The sequence below is a fragment of the Notolepis coatsorum genome, assembly GCF_963971535.1.
Source record: "Notolepis coatsorum genome assembly, chromosome: 5".
Classification (NCBI taxonomy): domain Eukaryota; kingdom Metazoa; phylum Chordata; class Actinopteri; order Aulopiformes; family Paralepididae; genus Notolepis; species Notolepis coatsorum.
The window spans coordinates 106,292,223-106,315,952 of NC_140169.1; the positions used below are offsets into that span (position 1 = coordinate 106,292,223).

At 40.7% G+C, this 23,730-nt stretch overlaps 2 protein-coding genes across 2 annotated transcripts in view; one reads left to right on the forward strand and one right to left on the reverse strand.

Moving 5' to 3' along the window:
• The window catches only part of ryr3 (ryanodine receptor 3), a gene marked incomplete at its 5' end in the record, with an annotated part of 238,000 nt that extends 222,011 nt beyond the window's left edge, over window positions 1-15,989 (forward strand). The window contains 14 exons of the mRNA XM_084314212.1: window positions 5,979-6,141; window positions 7,535-7,621; window positions 7,843-8,046; window positions 8,469-8,599; window positions 8,806-8,848; window positions 9,174-9,301; window positions 9,681-9,741; window positions 9,974-10,120; window positions 10,759-10,893; window positions 12,835-12,991; window positions 13,556-13,620; window positions 13,803-13,903; window positions 13,998-14,049; window positions 15,058-15,989. Of these exons, the coding sequence (XP_084170338.1) occupies window positions 5,979-6,141; window positions 7,535-7,621; window positions 7,843-8,046; window positions 8,469-8,599; window positions 8,806-8,848; window positions 9,174-9,301; window positions 9,681-9,741; window positions 9,974-10,120; window positions 10,759-10,893; window positions 12,835-12,991; window positions 13,556-13,620; window positions 13,803-13,903; window positions 13,998-14,049; window positions 15,058-15,153 (1,570 nt within the window). The 3' untranslated portion in view covers window positions 15,154-15,989. The remainder of the gene's footprint in view (window positions 1-5,978; window positions 6,142-7,534; window positions 7,622-7,842; window positions 8,047-8,468; window positions 8,600-8,805; window positions 8,849-9,173; window positions 9,302-9,680; window positions 9,742-9,973; window positions 10,121-10,758; window positions 10,894-12,834; window positions 12,992-13,555; window positions 13,621-13,802; window positions 13,904-13,997; window positions 14,050-15,057) is intronic.
• A 136-nt stretch (window positions 15,990-16,125) lies between these two features.
• Window positions 16,126-23,730, reverse strand: part of aven (apoptosis, caspase activation inhibitor) — a gene marked incomplete at its 5' end in the record, with an annotated part of 61,871 nt that continues 54,266 nt past the window's right edge. Inside the window, 3 exons of the mRNA XM_084314213.1 lie at window positions 16,126-20,881; window positions 21,308-21,611; window positions 22,216-22,311. Coding sequence (XP_084170339.1) covers window positions 20,736-20,881; window positions 21,308-21,611; window positions 22,216-22,311 — 546 coding nt within the window. The 3' untranslated portion in view covers window positions 16,126-20,735. The remainder of the gene's footprint in view (window positions 20,882-21,307; window positions 21,612-22,215; window positions 22,312-23,730) is intronic.

Sequence of the window (23,730 nt, forward strand, 5' to 3'; positions counted from 1 at the left end):
TCAGGTAACATTACAGTAATCGGGTAACATTACTTGTAGCAGTAATCAGGTAACATTACTTGTAGCAGTAATCAGGTAACATTACTTGTAGCAGTAATCAGGTAACATTACTCGTAGCAGTAATCAGGTAACATTACTTGTAGCAGTAATCAGGTAACATTACGTCTAGCAGTAATCAGGTAACATTACTTCTAGCAGTAATCAGGTAACATTACTTGTAGCAATAATCAGGTAACATTACTTGTAGCAGTAATCAGGTAACATTACTTGTAGCAGTAATCAGGTAACATTACTCGTAACAGTAATCAGGTAACATTACTTGTAGCAGTAATCAGGTAACAATACTCGTAGCAGTAAGTAACATTACTTGTAGCAGTAATCAGGTAACAATACTCATAGCAGTAAGTAACATTACTCATAGCAGTAATCAGGTAACAATACGCATAGCAGTAAGTAACATTACTCATAGCAGTAATCCGGTAACAATAATCATAGCAGTAAGTAACATTACTCATATCAGTAATCGGGTAACAATACTCATAGCCGTAAGTAACATTACTCATAGCAGTAATCAGGTAACAATACTTGTAGCAGTAAGTAACATTACTCATAGCAGTAATCAGGTAACAATACTCGTAGCAGTAAGTAACATTACTCATAGCAGTAATCAGGTAACATTACTTGTAGCAGTAATCAGGTAACAATACTCGTAGCAGTAAGTAACATTACTCATAGCAGTATTCAGGTAACATTACTTGTAGCAGTAATCAGGTAACATTACTCGTAGCAGTAAGTAACATTACTCGTAGCAGTATTCAGGTAACATTACTTGTAGCAGTAATCAGGTAACATTACTCGTAGCAGTAACTAACATTACTCGTAGCAGTAATCAGGTAACAATACTCGTAGCAGTAATCAGGTAACATCACTTGTAGCAGTAATCAGGTAACATTACTCGTAGCAGTAAGTAACATTACTCGTAGCAGTAATCAGGTAACAATACTTGTAGCAGTAATCAGGTAACATTACTTGTAGCAGTAATCAGGTAACATTACTTGTAGCAGTAAGTAACATTACTGGTAGCAGTAATCAGATAACAATACTCATAGCAGTAATCAGGTAACATTACTCGTAGCAGTAATCAGGTAACATTACTTGTAGCAGTAATCAGGTAACATTACTTGTATCAGTAATCAGGTAACATTACTTGTAGCAGTAATCAGGTAACATTACTTGTAGCAGTAATCATGTAACATTACTTGTAGCAGTAATCAGGTAACATTACTTGTAGCAGTAATCAGGTAACATTACTTGTAGCAGTAATCAGGTAACATTACTCGTAACAGTAATCAGGTAACATTACTTGTAGCAGTAATCATGTAACAATACTCGTAGCAGTAAGTAACATTACTTGTAGCAGTAATCAGGTAACAATACTCATAGCAGTAAGTAACATTACTCATAGCAGTAATCAGGTAACAATACTCATAGCAGTAAGTAACATTACTCATAGCAGTAATCAGGTAACAATACTCATAGCAGTAAGTAACATTACTCATATCAGTAATCAGGTAACAATACTCATAGCCGTAAGTAACATTACTCATAGCAGTAATCAGGTAACAATACTTGTAGCAGTAAGTAACATTACTCATAGCCGTAATCAGGTAACAATACTCGTAGCAGTAAGTAACATTACTCATAGCAGTAATCAGGTAACATTACTTGTAGCAGTAATCAGGTAACAATACTCGTAGCAGTAAGTAACATTACTCATAGCAGTATTCAGGTAACATTACTTGTAGCAGTAATCAGGTAACATTACTCGTAGCAGTAAGTAACATTACTCGTAGCAGTATTCAGGTAACATTACTTGTAGCAGTAATCAGGTAACATTACTCGTAGCAGTAAGTAACATTACTCGTAGCAGTAATCAGGTAACAATACTCGTAGCAGTAATCAGGTAACATCACTTGTGGCAGTAATCAGGTAACATTACTCGTAGCAGTAAGTAACATTACTCGTAGCAGTAATCAGGTAACAATACTTGTAGCAGTAATCAGGTAACATTACTTGTAGCAGTAATCAGGTAACATTACTTGTAGCAGTAAGTAACATTACTCGTAGCAGTAATCAGATAACAATACTCGTAGCAGTAATCAGGTAACATTACTCGTAGCAGTAATCAGGTAACATTACTTGTAGCAGTAATCAGGTAACATTACTTGTATCAGTAATCAGGTAACATTACTTGTATCAGTAATCAGGTAACATTACTTGTAGCAGTAATCATGTAACATTACTTGTAGCAGTAATCAGGTAACATTACTTGTAGCAGTAATCAGGTAACATTACTTGTAGAAGTAATCAGGTAACATTACTCGTAACAGTAATCAGGCAACATTACTTGTATCAGTAATCAGGTAACATTACTTGTAGCAGTAATCAGGTAACATTACTCGTAACAGTAATCAGGTAACATTACTTGTAGCAGTAATCATGTAACAATACTCGTAGCAGTAAGTAACATTACTTGTAGCAGTAATCAGGTAACAATACTCGTAGCTTAAGTAACATTACTCATATCAGTAATCAGGTAACAATACTCGTAGCAGTAAGTAGCATTACTCATAGCAGTAATTAGGTAACAATACTTGTAGCAGTAAGTAACATTACTTGTAGCAGTAATCAGGTAACAATACTCGTAGCAGTAAGTAGCATTACTTGTAGCCGTAATCAGGTAACAATACTCGTAGCCGTAAGTAACATTACTCATATCAGTAATCATGTAACAATACTCGTAGCAGTAAGTAACATTACTTGTAGCCGTAATCAGGTAACAATACTCGTAGCATTAAGTAACATTACTCGTAGCAGTAATCAGGTAACATTACTCGTAGCAGTAATCAGGTAACATTACTTGTATCAGTAATCAGGTAACATTACTTGTAGCAGTAATCAGGTAACATTACTTGTAGCCGTAACCATGTAACATTACTTGTAGCAGTAATCAGGTAACATTACTTGTAGCAGTAATCAGGTTACATTACTTGTAGAAGTAATCAGGTAACATTACTCGTAACAGTAATCAGGCAACATTACTTGTATCAGTAATCAGGTAACATTACTTGTAGCAGTAATCAGGTAACATTACTCGTAACAGTAATCAGGTAACATTACTTGTAGCAGTAATCATGTAACAATACTCGTAGCAGTAAGTAACATTACTTGTAGCAGTAATCAGGTAACAATACTCGTAGCTTAAGTAACATTACTCATATCAGTAATCAGGTAACAATACTCGTAGCAGTAAGTAGCATTACTCATAGCAGTAATTAGGTAACAATACTTGTAGCAGTAAGTAACATTACTTGTAGCAGTAATCAGGTAACAATACTCGTAGCAGTAAGTAGCATTACTTGTAGCCGTAATCAGGTAACAATACTCGTAGCCGTAAGTAACATTACTCATATCAGTAATCATGTAACAATACTCGTAGCAGTAAGTAACATTACTTGTAGCCGTAATCAGGTAACAATACTCGTAGCAGTAAGTAACATTACTCATAGCCGTAATCAGGTAACAATACTCGTAGCGGTAAGTAGCATTACTCATAGCAGTAATTAGGTAACAATACTTGTAGCAGTAAGTAACATTACTCATAGCAGTAATGAGGTAACAATACTCGTAGCAGTAAGTAACATTACTCATAGCAGTAATCAGGTAACAATACTCGTAGCGGTAAATAACATTACTCATAGCAGTAATCAGGTAACAATACTCGTAGCAGTAAGTAACATTACTCATAGCAGTAATCAGGTAACAATACTCGTAGCAGTAAGTAACATTACTCATAGCAGTAATCAGGTAACAATACTCATAGCAGTAAGTAACATTACTCATAGCAGTAATCAGGTAACATTACTTGTAGCAGTAATCAGGTAACATTACTCGTAGCAGTAAGTAACATTACTCGTAGCAGTAATCAGGTAACATCACTTGTAGCAGTAATCAGGTAACATTACTCGTAGCAGTAAGTAACATTACTCGTAGCAGTAATCAGGTAACAATACTCGTATCAGTAATCAGGTAACATTACTTGTAGCAGTAATCAGGTAACATTACTTGTAGCAGTAAGTAACATTACTCGTAGCAGTAATCAGGTAACATTACTCATAGCAGTAATCAGGTAACAATACTCGTAGCAGTAATCAGGTAACATTACTTGTAGCAGTAATCAGGTAACATTACTCGTAGCAGTAATCAGGTAACATTACTTGTAGCAGTAATCAGGTAACATTACTCGTAGCAGTAATCAGGTAACATTACTTGTAGCAGTAATCAGGTAACATTACTTGTAGCAGTAAGTAACATTACTCGTAGCAGTAATCAGGTAACATTACTCGTAGCAGTAATCAGGTAACATTACTCGTAGCAGTAATCAGGTAACATTACTTGTAGCAGTAATCAGGTAACAATACTCGTAGCAGTAATCAGGTAACATTACTTGTAGCAGTAATCAGGTAACATTACTCGTAGCAGTAATCAGGTAACATTACTTGTAGCAGTAATCAGGTAACATTACTTGTAGCAGTAATCAGGTAACATTACTCGTAGCAGTAATCAGGTAACAATACTCGTAGCAGTAATCAGGTAACATTACTTGTAGCGGTAATCAGGTAACATTACTTGTAGCAGTAAGTAACATTACTCGTAGCAGTAATCAGGTAACAATACTCGTAGCAGTAATCAGGTAACATTACTCGTAGCAGTAAGTAACATTACTCGTAGCAGTAATCAGGTAACAATACTCGTAGCAGTAATCAGGTAACATTACTTGTAGCAGTAATCAGGTAACATTACTTGTAGCAGTAAGTAACATTACTTGTAGCAGTAATCAGGTAACAATACTCGTAGCAGTAATCAGGTAACATTACTTGTAGCAGTAATCAGGTAACATTACTTGTAGCAGTAAGTAACATTACTCGTAGCAGTAATCAGGTAACAATACTCGTAGCAGTAATCAGATAACATTACTTGTAGCAGTAATCAGGTAACATTACTTGTAGCAGTAATCAGGTAGCATTACTCGTAGCATTAAGTAACATTACTCGTAGCAGTAATCAGGTAACAATACTCGTAGCAGTAATCAGGTAACATTACTTGTAGCAGTAATCAGGTAACATTACTCGTAGCAGTAAGTAACATTACTCGTAGCAGTAATCAGGTAACAATACTCGTAGCAGTAATCAGGTAACATTACTTGTAGCAGTAATCAGGTAACATTACTCGTAGCAGTAATCAGGTAACATTACTTGTAGCAGTAATCAGGTAACATTACTCGTAGCAGTTAGTAACATTACTCGTAGCAGTAATCAGGTAACAATACTCGTAGCAGTAATCAGGTAACATTACTTGTAGCAGTAATCAGGTAACAATACTTGTAGCAGTAATCAGATAACATTACTTGTAGCAGTAATCAGGTAGCATTACTCGTAGCAGTAAGTAACATTACTCGTAGCAGTAATCAGGTAACAATACTCGTAGCCGTAATCAGGTAACATTACTTGTAGCAGTAATCAGGTAACATTACTCGTAGCAGTAAGTAACATTACTCGTAGCAGTAATCAGGTAACAATACTCGTAGCAGTAATCAGATACCATTACTTGTAGCAGTAATCAGGTAACATTACTCGTAGCAGTAATCAGGTAACATTACTTGTAGCAGTAATCAGATAACATTACTTGTAGCAGTAATCGGGTAACATTACTCGTAGCAGTAATCAGGTAACATTACTTGTAGCAGTAATCAGGTAACATTACTCGTAGCAGTAAGTAACATTACTCGTAGCAGTAATCAGGTAACATTACTCGTAGCAGTAAGTAACATTACTCGTAGCAGTAATCAGGTAACAATACTCGTAGCAGTAATCAGGTAACAATACTCGTAGCAGTAATCAGGTGTATCATTTCTACAGTACAGAGAACCAGGAGAAGGAGCAAAAGCCAAAGGTGGAGGAGCCTAAGGAGCCTGTGGTGGAGGAGACGCCAAAACCCAAAACCAGTCAACCCAAAGTGGCCTCCACCTCCTTCATTTCCAGCGCCGTTGCTGTTCTGGAGGTCTACCTTAGCAATATTCTGGTAAGCCCTGCCACTGTTCTAGAAGAAATGCTTGTACTTGCTCCTGCATAAGATGTCTGTTCATTTCTGAAATGCCTTCAACTCAAGATTACAATGAATGAGTTTTGTATGTAGACAACATAGAATGCTATTTTTCCACTGATGTTTCCACTGGTCAGTTCTTGGGTGACAAAATGATGCTCTTCTATGGGAGACATTCACATTCTGGTGTATGGTTGATGTTTGACAGTTATTGAGTTAATCAGTTTGAATGTGTCCTAGCTAATGATGTCATTGAAACTTGTGTTGTGTGAAGTATCAACAAATTGATATACTGTAGATGAAAAGCCCTATTCACCTTGTTTCTAGGCAACAAGGATGTTACCAGCTTGCCGACTTTGTCTTTCAACTTCCTATGAGCTTGTGACACTATCTACTAGGGCTGACCTCGACTAGTCGAATAGTCGAGTAATCGATCGAAAGGAGCCGTAGTCGACTGCCAACCTCTTAGTTGAATGCAAAAATGATTTATTATAATATTATTTTTTTAATTATTATTATTCCCAAAAGCAAAGAGGCGTGGCTAACGCTAATGGTGCGCATACCAGCGAGGCTAACTGCCTAAGAAAACGGGCACAGAAGCACTGAAAGAGGATTTCACCCATCTAATGAATACACTGACTATACAAATATCAAGATGTATCCATCAGTGGACCAATTGCATGCTTTCACAGAGGACAAGAAGCCTTCAGTCAACTCCTTCAGACATTAAACACGCCCCACAACCCAAATGGAATGATAAAAAAAATAAAGAATAATAATTAAAAATATATATATATAATATTTTTTTGCATCAGTCGACTAGCGGCAAATTTTGGCCAATCAAAGTCGACTATACAAATCCTTAGTCGGGGACAGGCCTACTATCTAGTATGGGATATAGAGCCGAATAGCCCTCAAATCCATAAATGTTTAAAGACAAATGCCAAGACCCTCGTCCTATTTCTTTACAGATATTTTTATTATAAGGATAATGAGCTAGCTAAACAGTTGTGTGCTTATAGATGCATTACTTATTTGGTTAGCTAGCTAGCATCTTTATCACACAGTTCAGCCACAGGAAATAAAGAGACAATGGAAGTGGACAGGGGTATAAGATTCATTATTATTTTCCATCGTTTCACTGTAATTAACACAATACAAGGATTCAGTGTCTTCTGATGACATCACCGGAGGACATATTCACATACTAATTAACTCTGTCAAATTAAAATAATGTGTTACAAAAATGTATAAAACTTTTGGGATACGTGTAAGATTATAAATCAACATGACTCAACAAAGTTCTCCTTTAATAGTTATGTGCCCACATTCAACATTTGGTTTTGTCACTAATATAACATTGTGCTTACAGAACTACCTGGCTCGTAACTTCTACAACCTCCGTTTCCTGGCTCTGTTTGTGGCTTTCGCCATCAACTTCATTCTCCTCTTCTACAAGGTAAGAAGGAATACCTTGGAAACAGACAGACGGAACAGAAAAAGGGTCAATGTCAATGTTTTCCGGAATGAAAAGGGAGACGTTTCTTTTGTCACAAAAGCAGTGGTAGCTGCTCAAGTATCAACCCATTGATTCCACCAATTGGTTTGCATGCACTGAAGAATAAATAAAGGCGGACGACATCATTCATTGCATGCGTGATGTGTTCTACTGCCTTGTAGGTCACTCCTGAAACTGAAGAGGAAGATAGTGATGACGACGCCTGGACAAGCGAAGAAGAAGACGAAGAAGATAACACTCTTTTTGACATGGACGAGTTTGTCCTTCAGGAGAGTACCGGCTACATGGCGCCCACTCTCCTCTTCCTGGCCATATTCCACACAGTCATCTCTCTCCTCTGCCTGGTTGGATACTACTACCTGAAGGTGAGGATATTCATATCTCTCTGTTCGTCCGTCTGTCTCAATGATACGGCACTATGACAGTATGTAACTCTTGAGGATTGTTTTCATACAGCGATAGCACTACTGTGATTACGGCCTCGTCGGCATAACTGAAGTGCTCACGATCCCAGTGAAGAGCGCTCTCCTGTGTAATATGGTTTTGAAACAGCAGCTACCATGACCTGTGTGCTGCCTGAAAAGCTTCCTTTAAAAGTGAAATCCAGAAGAAAGCAAGAGAGATGTTCTCTAACTCCCAGTTACCAGGTTACCACAAGTTTGCTTAGCAACCAATATCATCTTAATTCACGTGGGAATCGTCAACAAGTGCAGATTGCTTGGCCGGAACTACCCATCATAGCATAATGTCTCCTCGTCACGCACTCCTTGTGTGCTCCCACTCCCAGGTTCCTCTGGTGGTGTTCAAGAGAGAGAAGGAGATAGCCAGGAAGGTGGAGTTTGACGGCCTCTACATCACAGAGCAGCCCTCTGATGACGAAATCCAAGGCCAGTGGGACAGAATGGTCATCAGCACACCGTGAGCCATTAGCATATTGATTACCGTATTGATTAGCACTGTGTAACCAGTCACACTTTACTAAGATTGAACCTGAGGCAAAACCATTGTGGATTGACAACTGCACCTTTAAAGGCAAAATCTAAATGCTACAGTATTATGAAGTCGTGACATTCATTAGAGCTCAGGCCAGTTAACACTAAACTGTTCTACACATTCCTTTGCAGGTCCTTCCCCAACAATTACTGGGATAAGTTTGTCAAGCGTAAGGTGAGTACTATTTCCTAGCAAATCCATCCATACAGTATTATAACCTTAAGTTGTCATGACAAGAGGAGATAATTTATAAGGTTGTACCCACATAGCCGGTTCTAGGCTTTTATTCTTTGAGTTTGTTTTTAATTCCATGACTGTGTGTTTTGTGTTGTCCTCTGTCTGTCTTTTGATGTAAGAAATAAAGAGTTCTATAATACTTTCCCACACGTATCCCTTGAGTGGCCCTGCATGTGACACGCTCCATGTGTAATGCTTGTCCAAATAAAACCAAACCCAACCGGACTGTTTGCTTACCGTCCTCTGTTCTCGTTGTGTGCAGGTGATTAACAAGTATGGTGACCTGTACGGGGCTGAACGGGTAGCTGAGCTGATGGGGCTTGACAAGAGCGCCCTGGACTTTGACCCCACAGTGGAGACGGTGGAGAGGGAGGCCTCGCTGGTGTCCTGGTGAGACATGAGCCACCGTATCAAACACTGTGGAATAGAAGGGTTTCTGGTGACAAAACCTGTATGAAGTCAAATAGAGTTAACCTGGAGTCACAGAAAACACAGAAAGGCATCATAATATTTGGTATCATACCATCATTTGACTTTAGATTCATGTTAAGATGTAGCAAATGTGTATGGAAAAACTGGACACACCGGTACAGATATATCCTGGGAAGTCATCGAAAAGTCAAAAAGAAGAAAACAGGAAACTGGATTTGAGTGGGAATGCTGAACAGAATCAATGCACCTTCACCCAGAATTCAAGGGGAAAAAACACAATACATGAGGAGGGAGAGCATTAGTTTACTGTAATGTCATCTCCTTTTCTCCTTAACAGGTTGAGCTCTATTGATACCAAGTACCACACCTGGAAATGGGGCGTGGTGTTGACCGACAACGTAAGTGTGTTACATGGCGTGCCAGGCGACTGCAGATGAATCCCTTGAAGGGAAATGCATGATCGGTGGTAGAAAAGGTTTCGTAAGAAATATATACTAGTATACAGTATGTACTTGGTACAAGTAAAAGGATCTGGAGCACAGTATGGGCCTTGTTTCTGATGTTTACCATAATCTAGGAGAAAGTCTACTGTACCTTCCGCCACCATGAATCCTCTTTGTCTACTTTCAGTCTTACCTGTACCTCATCTGGTACACCTCCATGTCCATCATGGGTCACTTCAACAACTTCTTCTTTGCCGCCCATCTGTTGGACATCGTCATCAGCTTCAACACCCTGCGCACCATCCTGTCTTCTGTCACTCACAACGGCAAGCAGGTGAGTAGAGCCGCGGAGAGCCACCAGAGGGAGACAAAGCCATAGGAAACAAGAATAGAAATGTTGACAATAGTGTACGCAGGGGAAAAAAAGGAATGACTAGGTAATTCATTTCTGCAACCCCTTGTCATCGGCCCCTGTTGCAAATGAAATACAAATAGGAAAGATATTCTAAAAGTGCATGTAATGTAATGTTGGAGGAGATGGAAGTAATTTCATCAACTGTGTTGATCAATGGGTAGAATTTAGCATTGATACTGCGACGATTTAAGATAAGATATTCTTTTATTGATCCCCTTGGGGACATTCAGGCATCATAGCAGCATGGGGGAGGGTACAGGTATGGTAATAGTAGAAGACATAAATACAGGCAATACAATTATAGTACAGTTGAAAAGTTAAAATAGGCAGTGTAAACAATATAATTAACTCTGAATATACGCATATGAGCAAGTAGGCAGTGTGCTCAAAGATGCAGAGGAGTGTCTGAATGGAGGTTTGATTCCCAGTGTTGTAGCCCAAAACTAAATGTATACACTGTAGTTACTGTAGAATGCTTTGGTTGAAAGCGGGCATTAAATTGGGCGTGTATAGGGAGATGCTTATAACCAATGGTATCTTTTAATCCCTTGTTTTAGCTGGTGCTGACAGTAGGCCTGTTGGCTGTGGTGGTCTATCTCTACACGGTGGTGGCCTTCAACTTCTTCAGGAAGTTCTACAACAAGAGCGAGGACGAGGACGAGCCCGACATGAAGTGTAACGACATGATGACTGTAAGTCAAGATTGACCGTAATCCTTGAGTCAATAAGCTTGTGCGATGGATTCAGGGTAATAATAAGGGCTTAATAGGCACACAAGGCATGTAGCATGTACTGTGTACACTCTAAGGAGGTGGGATGTACTGTGTCCCGTATGGCTATTAGTTAAGATATAAGATAAGATATTCCTTTATTGATCCCCTTGGGGAAATTCCGGTATCATAGCAGCATGGAGGAGGGGGGAGGGGAGGTACAGGTAGTAGAAGACATACAGGTAGGCCTACAGGCAGGGGTGTAGCTCCAGAATCTGGGCCCCATGAAAGAATGTATTTGTAGGCCCCCAGTGAATGCGAGCGCGCGCAAGCGGAATTTTTTTTGGCCATTTTTTTATTGATGAAAACGCATAATATGGTTTTTACCTATACATTCCGATCAGCAGTTCAGCACCTGCACTGTTGGTGGGTGAGCCTAGTAAAGGATGTCGCATTGCGTTCATCTTCAATGAAGACCAATGCAATAGTCTACCAAAGCCCCCCCTCTCTCTCTATATATCTCACACACACACACTTCAGAAACAAACATAGTATCAATGAGAGCATCAATAATACACCCGAGTGATGTCTAGTAAAAAAAAAAAAAAAAAAGTGCTGGGCCCTTGGAATCATCCTAAGCTACCCCCCCCCCCCCAGCTACGCCCCTGCCTACAGGTCACAGAATATAATTTATTACAGTGGAGAAATCTTTTAATCTACTTTCATTCTGATTTAATTACTGGACTGATCATTATTGTTATTATTATTTCTGTTATTGTCCTGTGATTTATCGTTGATTATTACTATTGTTTGTCTTGTTTCATGAAAAAAAAAAAAAAAAAAGTACAAATAAAAATAGAATAAAAAGGCAGTGTAAACAATATACAATATAAGGCTGACATGACATCACAGATCATAGTGTTCAGGAAGGGTCACATGACCACCCCATGACCTGTGATAGGGGCTCTTCATGTTATGGCATCAAAGGGACCTGTATCTCTATGTATAAGTATAAGTCTTTATTTGTACCTGGCAACCTGGTCCCCAAGCGGGAATCGAACCCACAACCGTCAGTGTTAGTGACAGTGTTAACCACACCACCACCGTGGCGCTCATGTCTCTTGCACATACAGTAGATGTTCAACTCTTCTTCCCTGTCCATTCTGTCCTCTTTTTTAAACAACGCATCCTGCGCTCTTTCTTGATGGACGGATTTCTAAAGAGCTGTGCAGTCAGCGTCTCGGAGCCGTACAGTCAGTACCAGTGTATCACACTCTTTTGTCGTTCAATTTCTGTTTTCATTATTTCACTTAAAACGGCACACCTTTTGCAGCGCAGTAAGCTAAGGTGGGCTCACTATGTAATTGCGATGGCATGGGTTCAAATCTGACTCGTGACATACCCCCTTTCTCCTATCTTGACTGTATGCTCTCTTATACTAGGGCTGATCAATTATGGCCAAAATCATAATTACGATTATTAAACACGGTTGCTCATTGATTTGAGAACATAATGACCTTTCTTCTCAACCAAAGGCTGCCTTTCTGTCATCTTCTACAAGTTACCAACGTTTCAAAATAACTGGAGAAATGCACTGTGGCTCCCTCCTCCCTCTCGACACAAACTGAAACTACAGTTTGGGTTTTGGGGGGAGGGGTGGAGCGCACAGCTGTGAAGGGAGGGTGCACTGCATTTACAACACAAGACAAAATGAGAGGAGAGCAATGTGGCACGATAATGGTTTTATCTTATTATCTTGTTTTCATGATTGTGGGAAGCCAAAGTCGTAATTGAAATCGAAGCCCTAATATACACAGTATATGAAGTAAAAAAATACTGTAAAATCACAAGAATATAACATATGGCTCATACATAATGGCACGTGAATCATCATGGGATCTTGTTCCTCTCCTCTGTCGACAGTGCTACCTGTTCCACCTGTACGCGGGCGTGAGGGCCGGAGGCGGCATCGGTGACGAGCTGGAGGACCCGGCCGGAGACCCCTATGAGCTCTGGCGTATCCTCTTCGACATCACCTTCTTCTTTTTCGTCATTGTCATCCTCCTGGCCATCATTCAGGGTACAATATATTATGCATAAAGCTCAGTGGGGGATATACAGACAGACGTGGTTTGTGTAGAACATACATTTCACTGTCAATGTCAGATACAAACCCAAGGAGCTTGACCTTGGCTGATCCTCTAACTGAACTGTGGGTGTAGCGGGTTGGGTGTAGCGAGCTGGAATCTTAGCTACCGTCTGACCCAGTGAGTGTGAGCTCTACAACTGAGCAGCATGGTAATTCATTGGTTTGCTGATATTTCACTCAAACTGTCAATTTGCTGAGCAACAGACACAGGGAGCTTCTATGTGATTGGTCTAATCATAAAGTGGTGCTCCAATCACAACCATGCGTCGGCTAGTTTCTCACCAGACCCTCTTCCATTGGCTACATTAACCGGCTTTAAATGTTTCCATTGCCGGCTGTCAGTGAAAATGACTCTTCGGTGAAAGAGTCTACTTGCGTCCAGGCCAATCAGGTCTGATAGACCATGACTGAGCAGCGTACATGCACCAATAGAACAGCCTTAGGGGTGTAATGAGATATGTCCTGTTCAATTTGACTCTGTTGCAACCCTTACAGGTTTGATCATTGATGCCTTTGGCGAGTTGAGAGACCAGCAGGAGCAAGTGAAGGAAGACATGGAGGTAAGGCTTTCAGTCTCACTAGGGTACAATATGCTGAGGATGAATGTTCAGACACTCGGCGAGTGAGCAAACTATATACAGTATATATATATATATTATACATATAACATCAGTGTATGCGTGAGAACAATTAATGCACATCAAAGTGTCGACATTTGTGTTTTTTTCTTTTTTTTTTATAGACGAAATGCTTCATCTGTGGCATCGGAAATGACTACTTTGATAGGGTGCCCCATGGGTTCGAGACCCACACCTTACAAGAGCACAACTTAGCTAACTACCTGTGAGTCCACAAACATCAACAACAATCTGGTGAACAAGGTTTTCTCCGAGATACAACGTGAACATGCGTCTTAAAACATTGTTCCTCTTTGTAGGTTCTTCCTGATGTACCTGATCAACAAGGATGAGACTGAACACACAGGCCAGGTACGTCACACCACTCCACGTCATTATAAAGAAACAATTCCCAAGGAAACAGGGTGGCATTTACTACTTCCAAGTGTATTTTGAAGGGGATGTCCTCATCCGTCTCTCTTAAAGGCGTAGTTCAGATTATTATTATATTTTTTTTACCCTAGCCCTATTTCTTACTTACCAATGATGTTGTTGATCAGTAGAGTTCTTTCTCACAACAGACGCTCCTCATAGTTCGCCACAACCAATGCAAAGTCAATGGGCTCAGGCTCCCGTCTGTACAGACCAAGGCTCACTGGATTTGACTCCGTGTGCACTATGGAGTGAGATTCAATGAGCCTCAGTCAGCTTGTACAGACAGGAGTGTCACCCCATTGACTTTGCATTGGTTGTGGCTAGGTATCCGAAGCTAGTATGAGGAACAGCATAGATTGTGCCGAATAAATATTCTACCAATTGACATCATCACTGGTAAATAAGAAATACACAAGTCAGTATGGAAATAGTACTTTTTTATGACTCGCTTAAAACTGTAACTGTAATCAGCATTACATCTATTAAAATGCACAGACACAGTTACATATTCAGATTACTTTTAGCTTCGGGTTACATTGCCTCCCAAAATCGACAGAATATGCCGTTAGATTCATAAATTATTCTAATTCACAAACTGTAAACAAAAGCAATGGCGTCTATTAAATCTCACTGTCAAAATGTATTTCCCCCTTCAGAATATGTCTCGAGCAAGTAGTCACCTATATTTTCAAAAGCACTGAAAATCTAATTTGATACCAATGACATTTTTTTTGTGATCAGATTACAATAATCCAATTTTACTACTTCCCAACCCTGCCCAGGAGATGATGTTTTTATTTCCTTGCGTTCATCTTGAATAATAAGACCAGGATGGGTCAGTGACCATTCAGAAAATAGCTCATCTTTTACCGCTGGGTGATTACTCACTGCCAAAATAAGATGGAGAGCAGTCTCCCCTCATGTACAACATCTTGTCTCCCGCAGGAAACGTTTGTGTGGAAGATGTACCAGGAGAGATGCTGGGACTTCTTCCCAGCTGGAGACTGCTTCCGCAAGCAATATGAGGACCAGTTGGGTTAGAGAGGGCACCCCTGCCTGCAGCCCCAGAACACCCAACCTACAGTACCTTCTTCCTTCTATCAAAGAGAGAGACATTCAATTCACTTTACCCTTGAATGGAACCTGAACACAAGTTGGGACTATTCTGCTGCTGTGTTGAACAACATAACGATTATGTATTTTCAGCCACAACATAGAGGGAATACCATTTCACAACTTGACAGTTGGACACTTTGTGTGGAGAAAAGATAGATACATGTCCTTTTCGGTTACCTAAAATCTGCCATAACACCTTTTTATGCAAAATGGTTCATTCGATTCTACTACACATTGCCTTTTCACTTGCTTTAAACACGACCTGTTGCACAATTTGTTGTGAAGACATTTGATGCGTGTAGGGTTACAGCATGAATGTTTGATTATGCAGATTCATGCCATGATGTTACTATAACTTATTACCAACCAAACTGAATGGATGTGTGCTGCTGGTAATGATGATAATCATAATGATAAATGATAATCAATTATATTAAATGAAACAAATCCAATTGATTAAATGAATGAGACCCGGTCTGCCTTTTAAAGCTGGTCTGTATCCGTTGGATGAGATGGGTAATCGCTGGAGACGGTTCTTTCTGGACCAGGACTCAATTCGATGTTTTATCAAGTGCCAATGTGCCTTATGAACGAAACTATGCAAAACCATTTGTTATCCCTCCTGACACACTGTAGTGCTCTAGTTCTGGATTTGCTACAAGCAGAATGAGCTCAAAAGTAGTTTTGCAGCTTTTAAGTAAAAAAATAAAAGAATAAAAAAATAAATAAAATGTTGTATAAAATCTAGATCATTGTGTAAATGTTGCTTAGTTTGGTTTTGTTCCTAAGCTGTGGCGTCCTGTCTGCCTGTATACCTTTCCACAGTAGAAAAGAAAACCACAAGCTGAGGAAAAAAAGAAGAAAAAATACATTTGGTTCAAGGATTTATTGAACACTTAAAAGAGAAAACGGTTAACTGCTATTGGATGGCCATTTGTATGTATGTATGTAGTAGCTTTGGTAAACAGCATTTATTTTGAAGAGGGAGAGGAAATGAATAAAGTAATCAATGCAATAAACCAAAATCTGTCGTCCATGGCCTGTTCAAGTCTCCATCCATTCAATCGCTGCGCGACACACAAGGTGCATTACTTTACCAAGTATCACAATCTTCTGTGGCTTCTGAAATGTAGAACGAGCGCCTAATGTTATACAGCCTCATCTCTACAGCCGTGGCCGTTCTGTAGCTCCTTCAGTCAGTCAGTCAGTCGGACGCTATATGGGAAGAGGAAAATAACAACACTGCCTTATTCGTTCAATCAGTCAAATAAGCGGGGTCATAGGAGAGGCAGGTGTCTGTCAAACAAGTCACTTTTTATAATTGGCTGTCAGTCTGAAAGGCTCTCCTGAGAGGCGGCAGCGTGGGAGAGGCTGATACGAGTTATGGATCATTGGACTGGAGCTAGTGTTTTTGATTGAGGGACATGCAGGGATTGAAGATGGTTTAACTCCTTCCATGCCAGACTCCAGGCAAAGATAAAAGCTGGACATGACACAAATAAACAAATCTATGTTGCTCTATAATTCAAGACAGACACTAGTTTTTCAAAGCCAGACGGTACACTCTCAAAGGTTATTGGTGTGTGTGACCTAGATTTGCTACGTCGCCTTGATATTTGAATGAGGCTCTTTGCTCTGCAAACATTATTCATACCCGGGGACATCATTGTTAATCTAACAAAGAGGAAATAAATGACTAAAGCATCATGGATTATCCATGATAAATTCTGAATATTTATACAAACATTCACCAGTGAGTTTACAATTTACATAGCAGGAACAAGGCACATGCTACTGTAACCCTGGCAGCAGACTGGAAGAGGATGCTGAATGGCCAGAATGTTGACGCTAGAGCAAACACACCAAGCATGGGAACTTTTTTTCCCCCTCCTATTTATTTTTGGGCTTTTCTGTATTTTTCACCCATCCCAATTTAGTCATTGCGCACATTGCCCCACTATCGGCCTGGGGAGGGAGTAGAACTACCACATGCCTCCTCCGATACATGTGGAGTCACCAGCCGCTTCTTTTCACCCGACAGCGAGGAGTTTCACTGGGGGAACGTAACGCATGCGGAGGTTCACACCATTTCCACCAGATCCCCTCCATGCTGAACAGGCACCCCGACCGACCAGTAGGAGTTGCAGTTTACAATGACCAGGACTCATACCCCACCAGCTTCCCACCCGCTAACACTGCCAATTGTGTTAGTAGGGACGACTGACCAAGGCGGAGGTACCGCTGACAGCTGGATTCGATCTCAGAGTCTCTGCGGTGGTAGGAGAGTGCTTAGTCCACTGCGCTACGCAGCCACCCCCTCAAGCATGAGAACTTTTTAATGTCATCTGCAGTTGCATCTCCCTATGAAGTCTTCAAGTGCGTTTCAGCTGTGACACTACCAAACTACAGTCTGGTCTACAATTGACCCATCTCAAGCCCACGCCCTCTTTTCTTGATCCTCCAATCACAATGGTTATTTTCCTCAGACAAACCTTGTTCGTAAGGCTTATTATGGCTGTCCACTCTTTGTCAAATATATACAGTCAATGGCTGCATCCAATTTCCCCATGTCACATACTACTTGTATGCAATTTTCAGTAGGTGATCCGTTAGATTGCAAATATTGTATGGAGGAGATGGCTGCTATAGACCTGGGAAGTGAGGTTCTATAGACCTGGGGAGTGAGGTTCTATAGACCTGGGGAGTGAGGTTCTATAGACCTGGGGAGTCAGGTTCTATAGACCTGGGGAGTGAGGTTCTATAGACCTGGGGAGTGAGGTTCTATAGACCTGGGGAGTTAGGTTCTATAGACCTGGGAAGTGAGGTTCTATAGACCTGGGGAGTGAGGTTCTATAGACCTGGGGAGTGAGGTTCTACAGACCTGTGAAGTGAGGTTCCACTGTGACTTTACATTTGCAGCCGCCCATTGAAGCTCAAACTATCAGTACTTACTCATAATCATTTAATCTTTTATTTAATTATTTTACTGTTACAACCAATAAAAAAGGTAAATGTTTTACCTTAATCTTTGAGAAAATTTGGTTTATATATATCGTAATCTTTACCCGGTTCCATGGTAACTACTACAATACTTCATAAGCCTCGTCAATCGTCAACCAATCTCTCGCTATCACGCCATTCACCGCCATCTTTGTTTTCATTGATCGTTATGAATATTTACATCCAAAACACGAAAACTACAGCGTTGGAAAAGGTAATCATGAGTAAATCATTCCAATAGTGTAATCTGTCCATTTACTTGTACCCATCACCTTTTTTCTCTCAAATTGAATTGAGAAACTAAACTAAACTCTGCTCCTGTCAAATGTCAGACCAATAGAGGCCTTGCAAAGAATGTTTATGTAAATCTCTTTCTTCCAGAATGTCTGCCTGTAGCATTGTTTTGTACATGGCAATGGAAGAGACAACGGTTGCCATCTGTTCATATATTGAGAACATAATAATTTGGCATTTGATTTAGTTTGGTATGGAATCTTGTAAAACAATTTATAAAAATAAGTCACAGTAGAATAGTACGTAGTTTTTCCAGCATTTACCTACTCTACCACTGCACAGAAATGAGAAATGTTCTGGTTACAGGCCATACTGGAAGAAAAATAACTACACACACATTCCGTGCAAGGCCTCTATTGAATAAGTGGAACCATATAAACCCAGCTACCATGAGAAACTCCTATGTTAACACTTTGAGTGCCGGGACCCGTCTTTAGACGTCTTTGCTGGCCATGCTAAAGTTGCCGGAGGACGCGTTACGTCGTCCTTATATCAATATTTCAAAAATCTGCGATCGGATTCATATGTCCCCTCCGCTGGCCTGAGATCCACCAGCAGGACCCACTGAGCTCTCTGGCGGTTCAGGAGCGCCATCTGGTGGCCGATCGGCGCAATCGCCAAACAGGATGTTGAATAGAGGTTGTCATGACGACCGTAGTACTTCCGGGCGCTCGCTATAGTTCATGGGACTCTGGCTCGTCACGCTACACGGTGATCGATTGGCAATAACTCGATAAACAACATGATTTGGACGTATATACCATTATACAAGCTGGAGATGGACCGGGTAAAAATATATCCCATAATGATAAGATTTCTACTCGACGATGATCGCCCAACGGCGCGCGGAGACTGGGGTGAGTTTCAGCGTGTAACGTTACCGTCTTCGATACTAACTGCTATTATCAACATTTGACCCACATTAGATGATTGGTATAACGCTGCCCACGGAATTATAAGCGCCCCCTCGCCCATCCGGTCAACATCAGATGACGTGTAGTAACTTCTAGAAGTACGTCTAGTTGGAATTTTTTATATCGCGCTGATTGCCATCAAACTGTATTTCATCATCAATATAATGCATTTGGGGCTATATATCACGTTCTGGAGAAAGCTGCAGAAAGAGATGAAAACATACTTATACATTAGACCATACTTTACTATGAATATGTGAATGAAAAAGTTTAACGTTGCTACACAATGAACAATACATATAGGACTTTGAATGGGCCCTAATAATGGCAATGTAGCAATAGAATTTAAAAAGTTATAGCCCTGCAAAGAAGGGGACTTTCTCCATAGACAAATAGCGCTGGCAATCTATGGTATATCATGAATTTAACCTTAGGCAGCCAAAGTGTTAAAGACCATAAGAAAATGTTGTCCCAAACCAGGCAGGTCTTAGAATAATCACATGACTCCCCAGGTCTATACGATCCCACAATTCTTTGCTCCGGGTCTTTTCCAGTATAATTTCCAGTTCAGCATCTTCTTCTTTTTCTTTCGGCTTTTCCCGTCAGGGGTCGCCACAGCGGATCATCCGTTTCCATCTGTTTCTGTCATCTGCGTCGTCCTCCGTCACTCCCACTGCCTACATGTCCTCCTTCACTGTGTCCATAAACCTCCTCTTGGGCCTTCCCCTCCTCCTCTTTCCTGGCAGCTCCATCTCCAGCATCCTCCTCCCGATATACCCCACCTCCCTCCTCCGCACATGTCCAAACCATCTCAGTCTTGCTTCTCTCACTTTCTGCCCGAACTGCTCAACATGGGCCGTTCCTCTGATGTAGACATTTTCGATTTTGTCCAACCTTGTTACTCCCAGAGAGAACCTTAACATCTTCATCTCTGCCACCTCCAGCTCCGCCACCTGCTTGTTGGTCAGCGCCAGTTTCTAGACCATACAGCATAGCTGGTCTCACTACCGTGCTGTAGACCTTTCCCTTTACTCTTGCTGGTACCCTTCTATCGCAGATCACCCCTGTCATCCTTCTCCACCCACACCACCCGGCCTGCACTCTCTTCTTCACCTCCCTACCACAGTCCCCATTACTTTGGACTGTTGACCCCAAGTACTTAAACTCGTCCACTTTTGGTACCTCTACTCCTTGCATCATCACCACCCCTCCGTCTTCCTTCCTGTTCACACACATATACTCGGTCTTGCTTCTGCTCACCCTGGATCAGGCTGTGCGGCTGTCTTCTGGGATTACATTTCAGGAGATCATGCTGTCAAGCCAGTCCTCTAAATCGTCCTCAGTCACTTCCTGTTTGACTGCTGCAGCCTTGGGAGGAGGGCCTTCCTTCTCTTCTTCATCTTCCACCTGTACCTCTGGGACCTCCTCCTTTATTTTCTTGGGTGCTGATAACAAAAATAAATAAAAAATAAACGGTTTAGACTCAAATAATAAGACTGATTAGAGGTAGAATATGTGATGTTGTCAAACAGCGACATCTAGGCAAACAATTACAACATGGTACTACGCTTCATTTACAGTTTCTGTTTTTGTCTGATGTGTGGATTGGATTTCAATGGGTATAAGGAAGGGGTTGCTACTGCTGGCCACACTTCAGGCTCTACCAAGAACAAACCTGTTTTCACATCACAGTTAAATACACCACAGAGAACAACAAATCGCTCAACAATTTACATGTTCTGGTAGATTTCATCCATATAAAAAAAAAAGGGACTGCTTTGATTTGGACATTTTAAAAAGTTTTACATTATTCTGAAACTATATTGTCTAACAGAAGTATAGCCCTGTTGTTGTACAAAGAATATACTCGCATTCATCTGAATCGGCCATCTCTTCGCCTGGAACACTGACAGACTGGTTTTCTGATGCTTCTGAGATTGGCCTCTGTAAACTGAGCAGTTGGTTCAGCTCCTCATCGTCCATGTCATCTTCTGGGCATTTGGCTGCACTGGAGGAAGCCAGAGGAGTAGTGCCTGAAACTGAGGTCAGAGCTGAGGAAACTCCAAGGCTTGCGTCGAGGCCTTTGAAAGCTGTGGCGGGAGGTTTGAAAGCGACCTTCCCCAGGTCCTGTTTGGGTACCATGGTCATAGTGGGCAACTCTACTGGTGTTGAGACCTGAAACATAATTAGAGAGTTACTTCATGTAATCACAACAGAATATGCCATATATAATGAATGAGGGATTGATTTTGTGGGCCCATAAAATGTTTGTGCGAGCCATAATTAGGTTTAAATTCTGGTTCAGAACTATTTGCAATGATGTTTAAATATGATTTAAACCTAATTTTGAGTGCGAGAACTCAACTTTATGGCTTCAATCACAAAAGCAGCGCCCCATTCATTTTCTACAGAGCAGCACCAGATTTTTCATCCAGGTGACAAATCAAAAATCCAAGGGTTCTCTTTCCTATTTCTAACTTTAGGAGAAAGTGGTACAAATACTGACTGAACTGTCCTGGGGCACAGTAATAATAATAATATATGAATTCCTAAAATGAGAGGCATTCCCCTTTGAGATTCTGTTGACAATTTACCTCTTTTCTTGATCCTCCAATCACAAGAGAAGCAACAGTTCTGATTGGAGGATCAAGAAAAGAGGGGCAGAGCTTGAGATAGAAATCATTGATCATAAAACATGATCACTATGGCCTAATAATGGTATATAATCTATTAATCTATTCTATTCTATTCTATTCTCATTTGAGCTCTAGTTACCTACCTGATCTAGCTCGGCCTCTAGGTTGAGTTTGTGGTGGAGAGGCAGTTCCTGGAGACACTGAACCAGCGCTGGAAGGTCCACAAACACAGACGACATCTAGAGAAATAGAAGTCAAACAATGGCGTATGGAATGTGGCACAATCAAGTTGAAAAACTACTTTTGACAGCTCTATCCCTTTATTTTTGTATTGAAAGAAATGGTTGGGTATACTATTTTTACACTAATAAAGAAAACATTTAAGAGTTTAGCGTTTTTTTCAAACTCTTGTTATTAAAACTTTTAAATGAAACATTGAAATATGTTTTTCTGAAAAGAGATGTGTTCCTATATTTCAGAAGTATCATTAAGAGAAACAAAGTAGTTTTGGAAAAAAAGTACAAAATCTTCACCAGGTCTCAGACTCAATGCCACTGCATTTCACCAAAGACAAAAGATGTATTGATTGATTGATTGAAAACTTTATTAACAGATTGCAGAATGGGTACAGTACAGTACAGCTCAATACATACAATTGTTAAGGGGATGCAGACCAGAGAAAGACTTTCATCTCGTTTACATCAGGGTCCCCCATTTTCAATTCATCATATATGACACACACGACATACAAATAGACAGTACTGCTACATCTATACATTTATGAATTATTGACATACCAGATTTGCAAATACAGTACCGTTTGTGATACAAAAAGAGTCCAGAAAAGAGAGTATATACATTTGACGTAGAAACTGTACATTGGAGGAGGTTGGGTAGGTGGGGTGGGGTGGGGTTGGGTGGGGGGGAACTGTACATTGGAGGTGGCTGGGTGGGTGGGGGGGGCACTGTACACTGTACAAGCAAAACTGTGCATTGGAATATTGATAAAGCCATACTTGGTCATTTACTGTACATTGGAGGGGGTTGGGTTAGGACATTTGCAGGGGCCAGTTTCGAATTGCAGTCTCCCGTAGGTGTTCTTTAAGAGTGGTTTTGAAAGTGGGTAGTGATTCACATTCCTTTACAGCTTTGGGTAGGGCGTTCCACATTGATGTGGCATAATTGCGAAACGTGTTTAGTCCCTTGTTTGAGCCGAATCTGGGTTTAACATGATTTGTGGAGCTCCCTCTGGTGTTGTGATCGTGGTATTCACTGACCTTTGGGAAGTATTTTGACATGTACATGGGTACCTTGGTCGTGTAGTGTATCTTGTAGACCAGGCCCATTGCAAGTTGCTGTACTCTGTCGTCTACTCTAAGCCATCCTAGGTTGTCAAAGTGGGCAGGGGTGAGGTGGGTTCTAGGAGTAAGGTCAAGCAGTAGTCTGACCAGTTTGTTTTGAGATGTTTGTAATTTTGTTTTTAGCGCCTTTGAGGTACTTTGGTACCATGAGGTGCAAGCATAGTCGTAGTACCCTTGAATGAGTGCTCCTGCCAGAGTCTTCAGGGTATTCTTGTTTACCAGAGAGGAGATCCGGTACAAGAATCGAGTTCGTTGGGGGTTATCCTAGCAGGCGTCACAGCAGCGAAGAAGCTGATA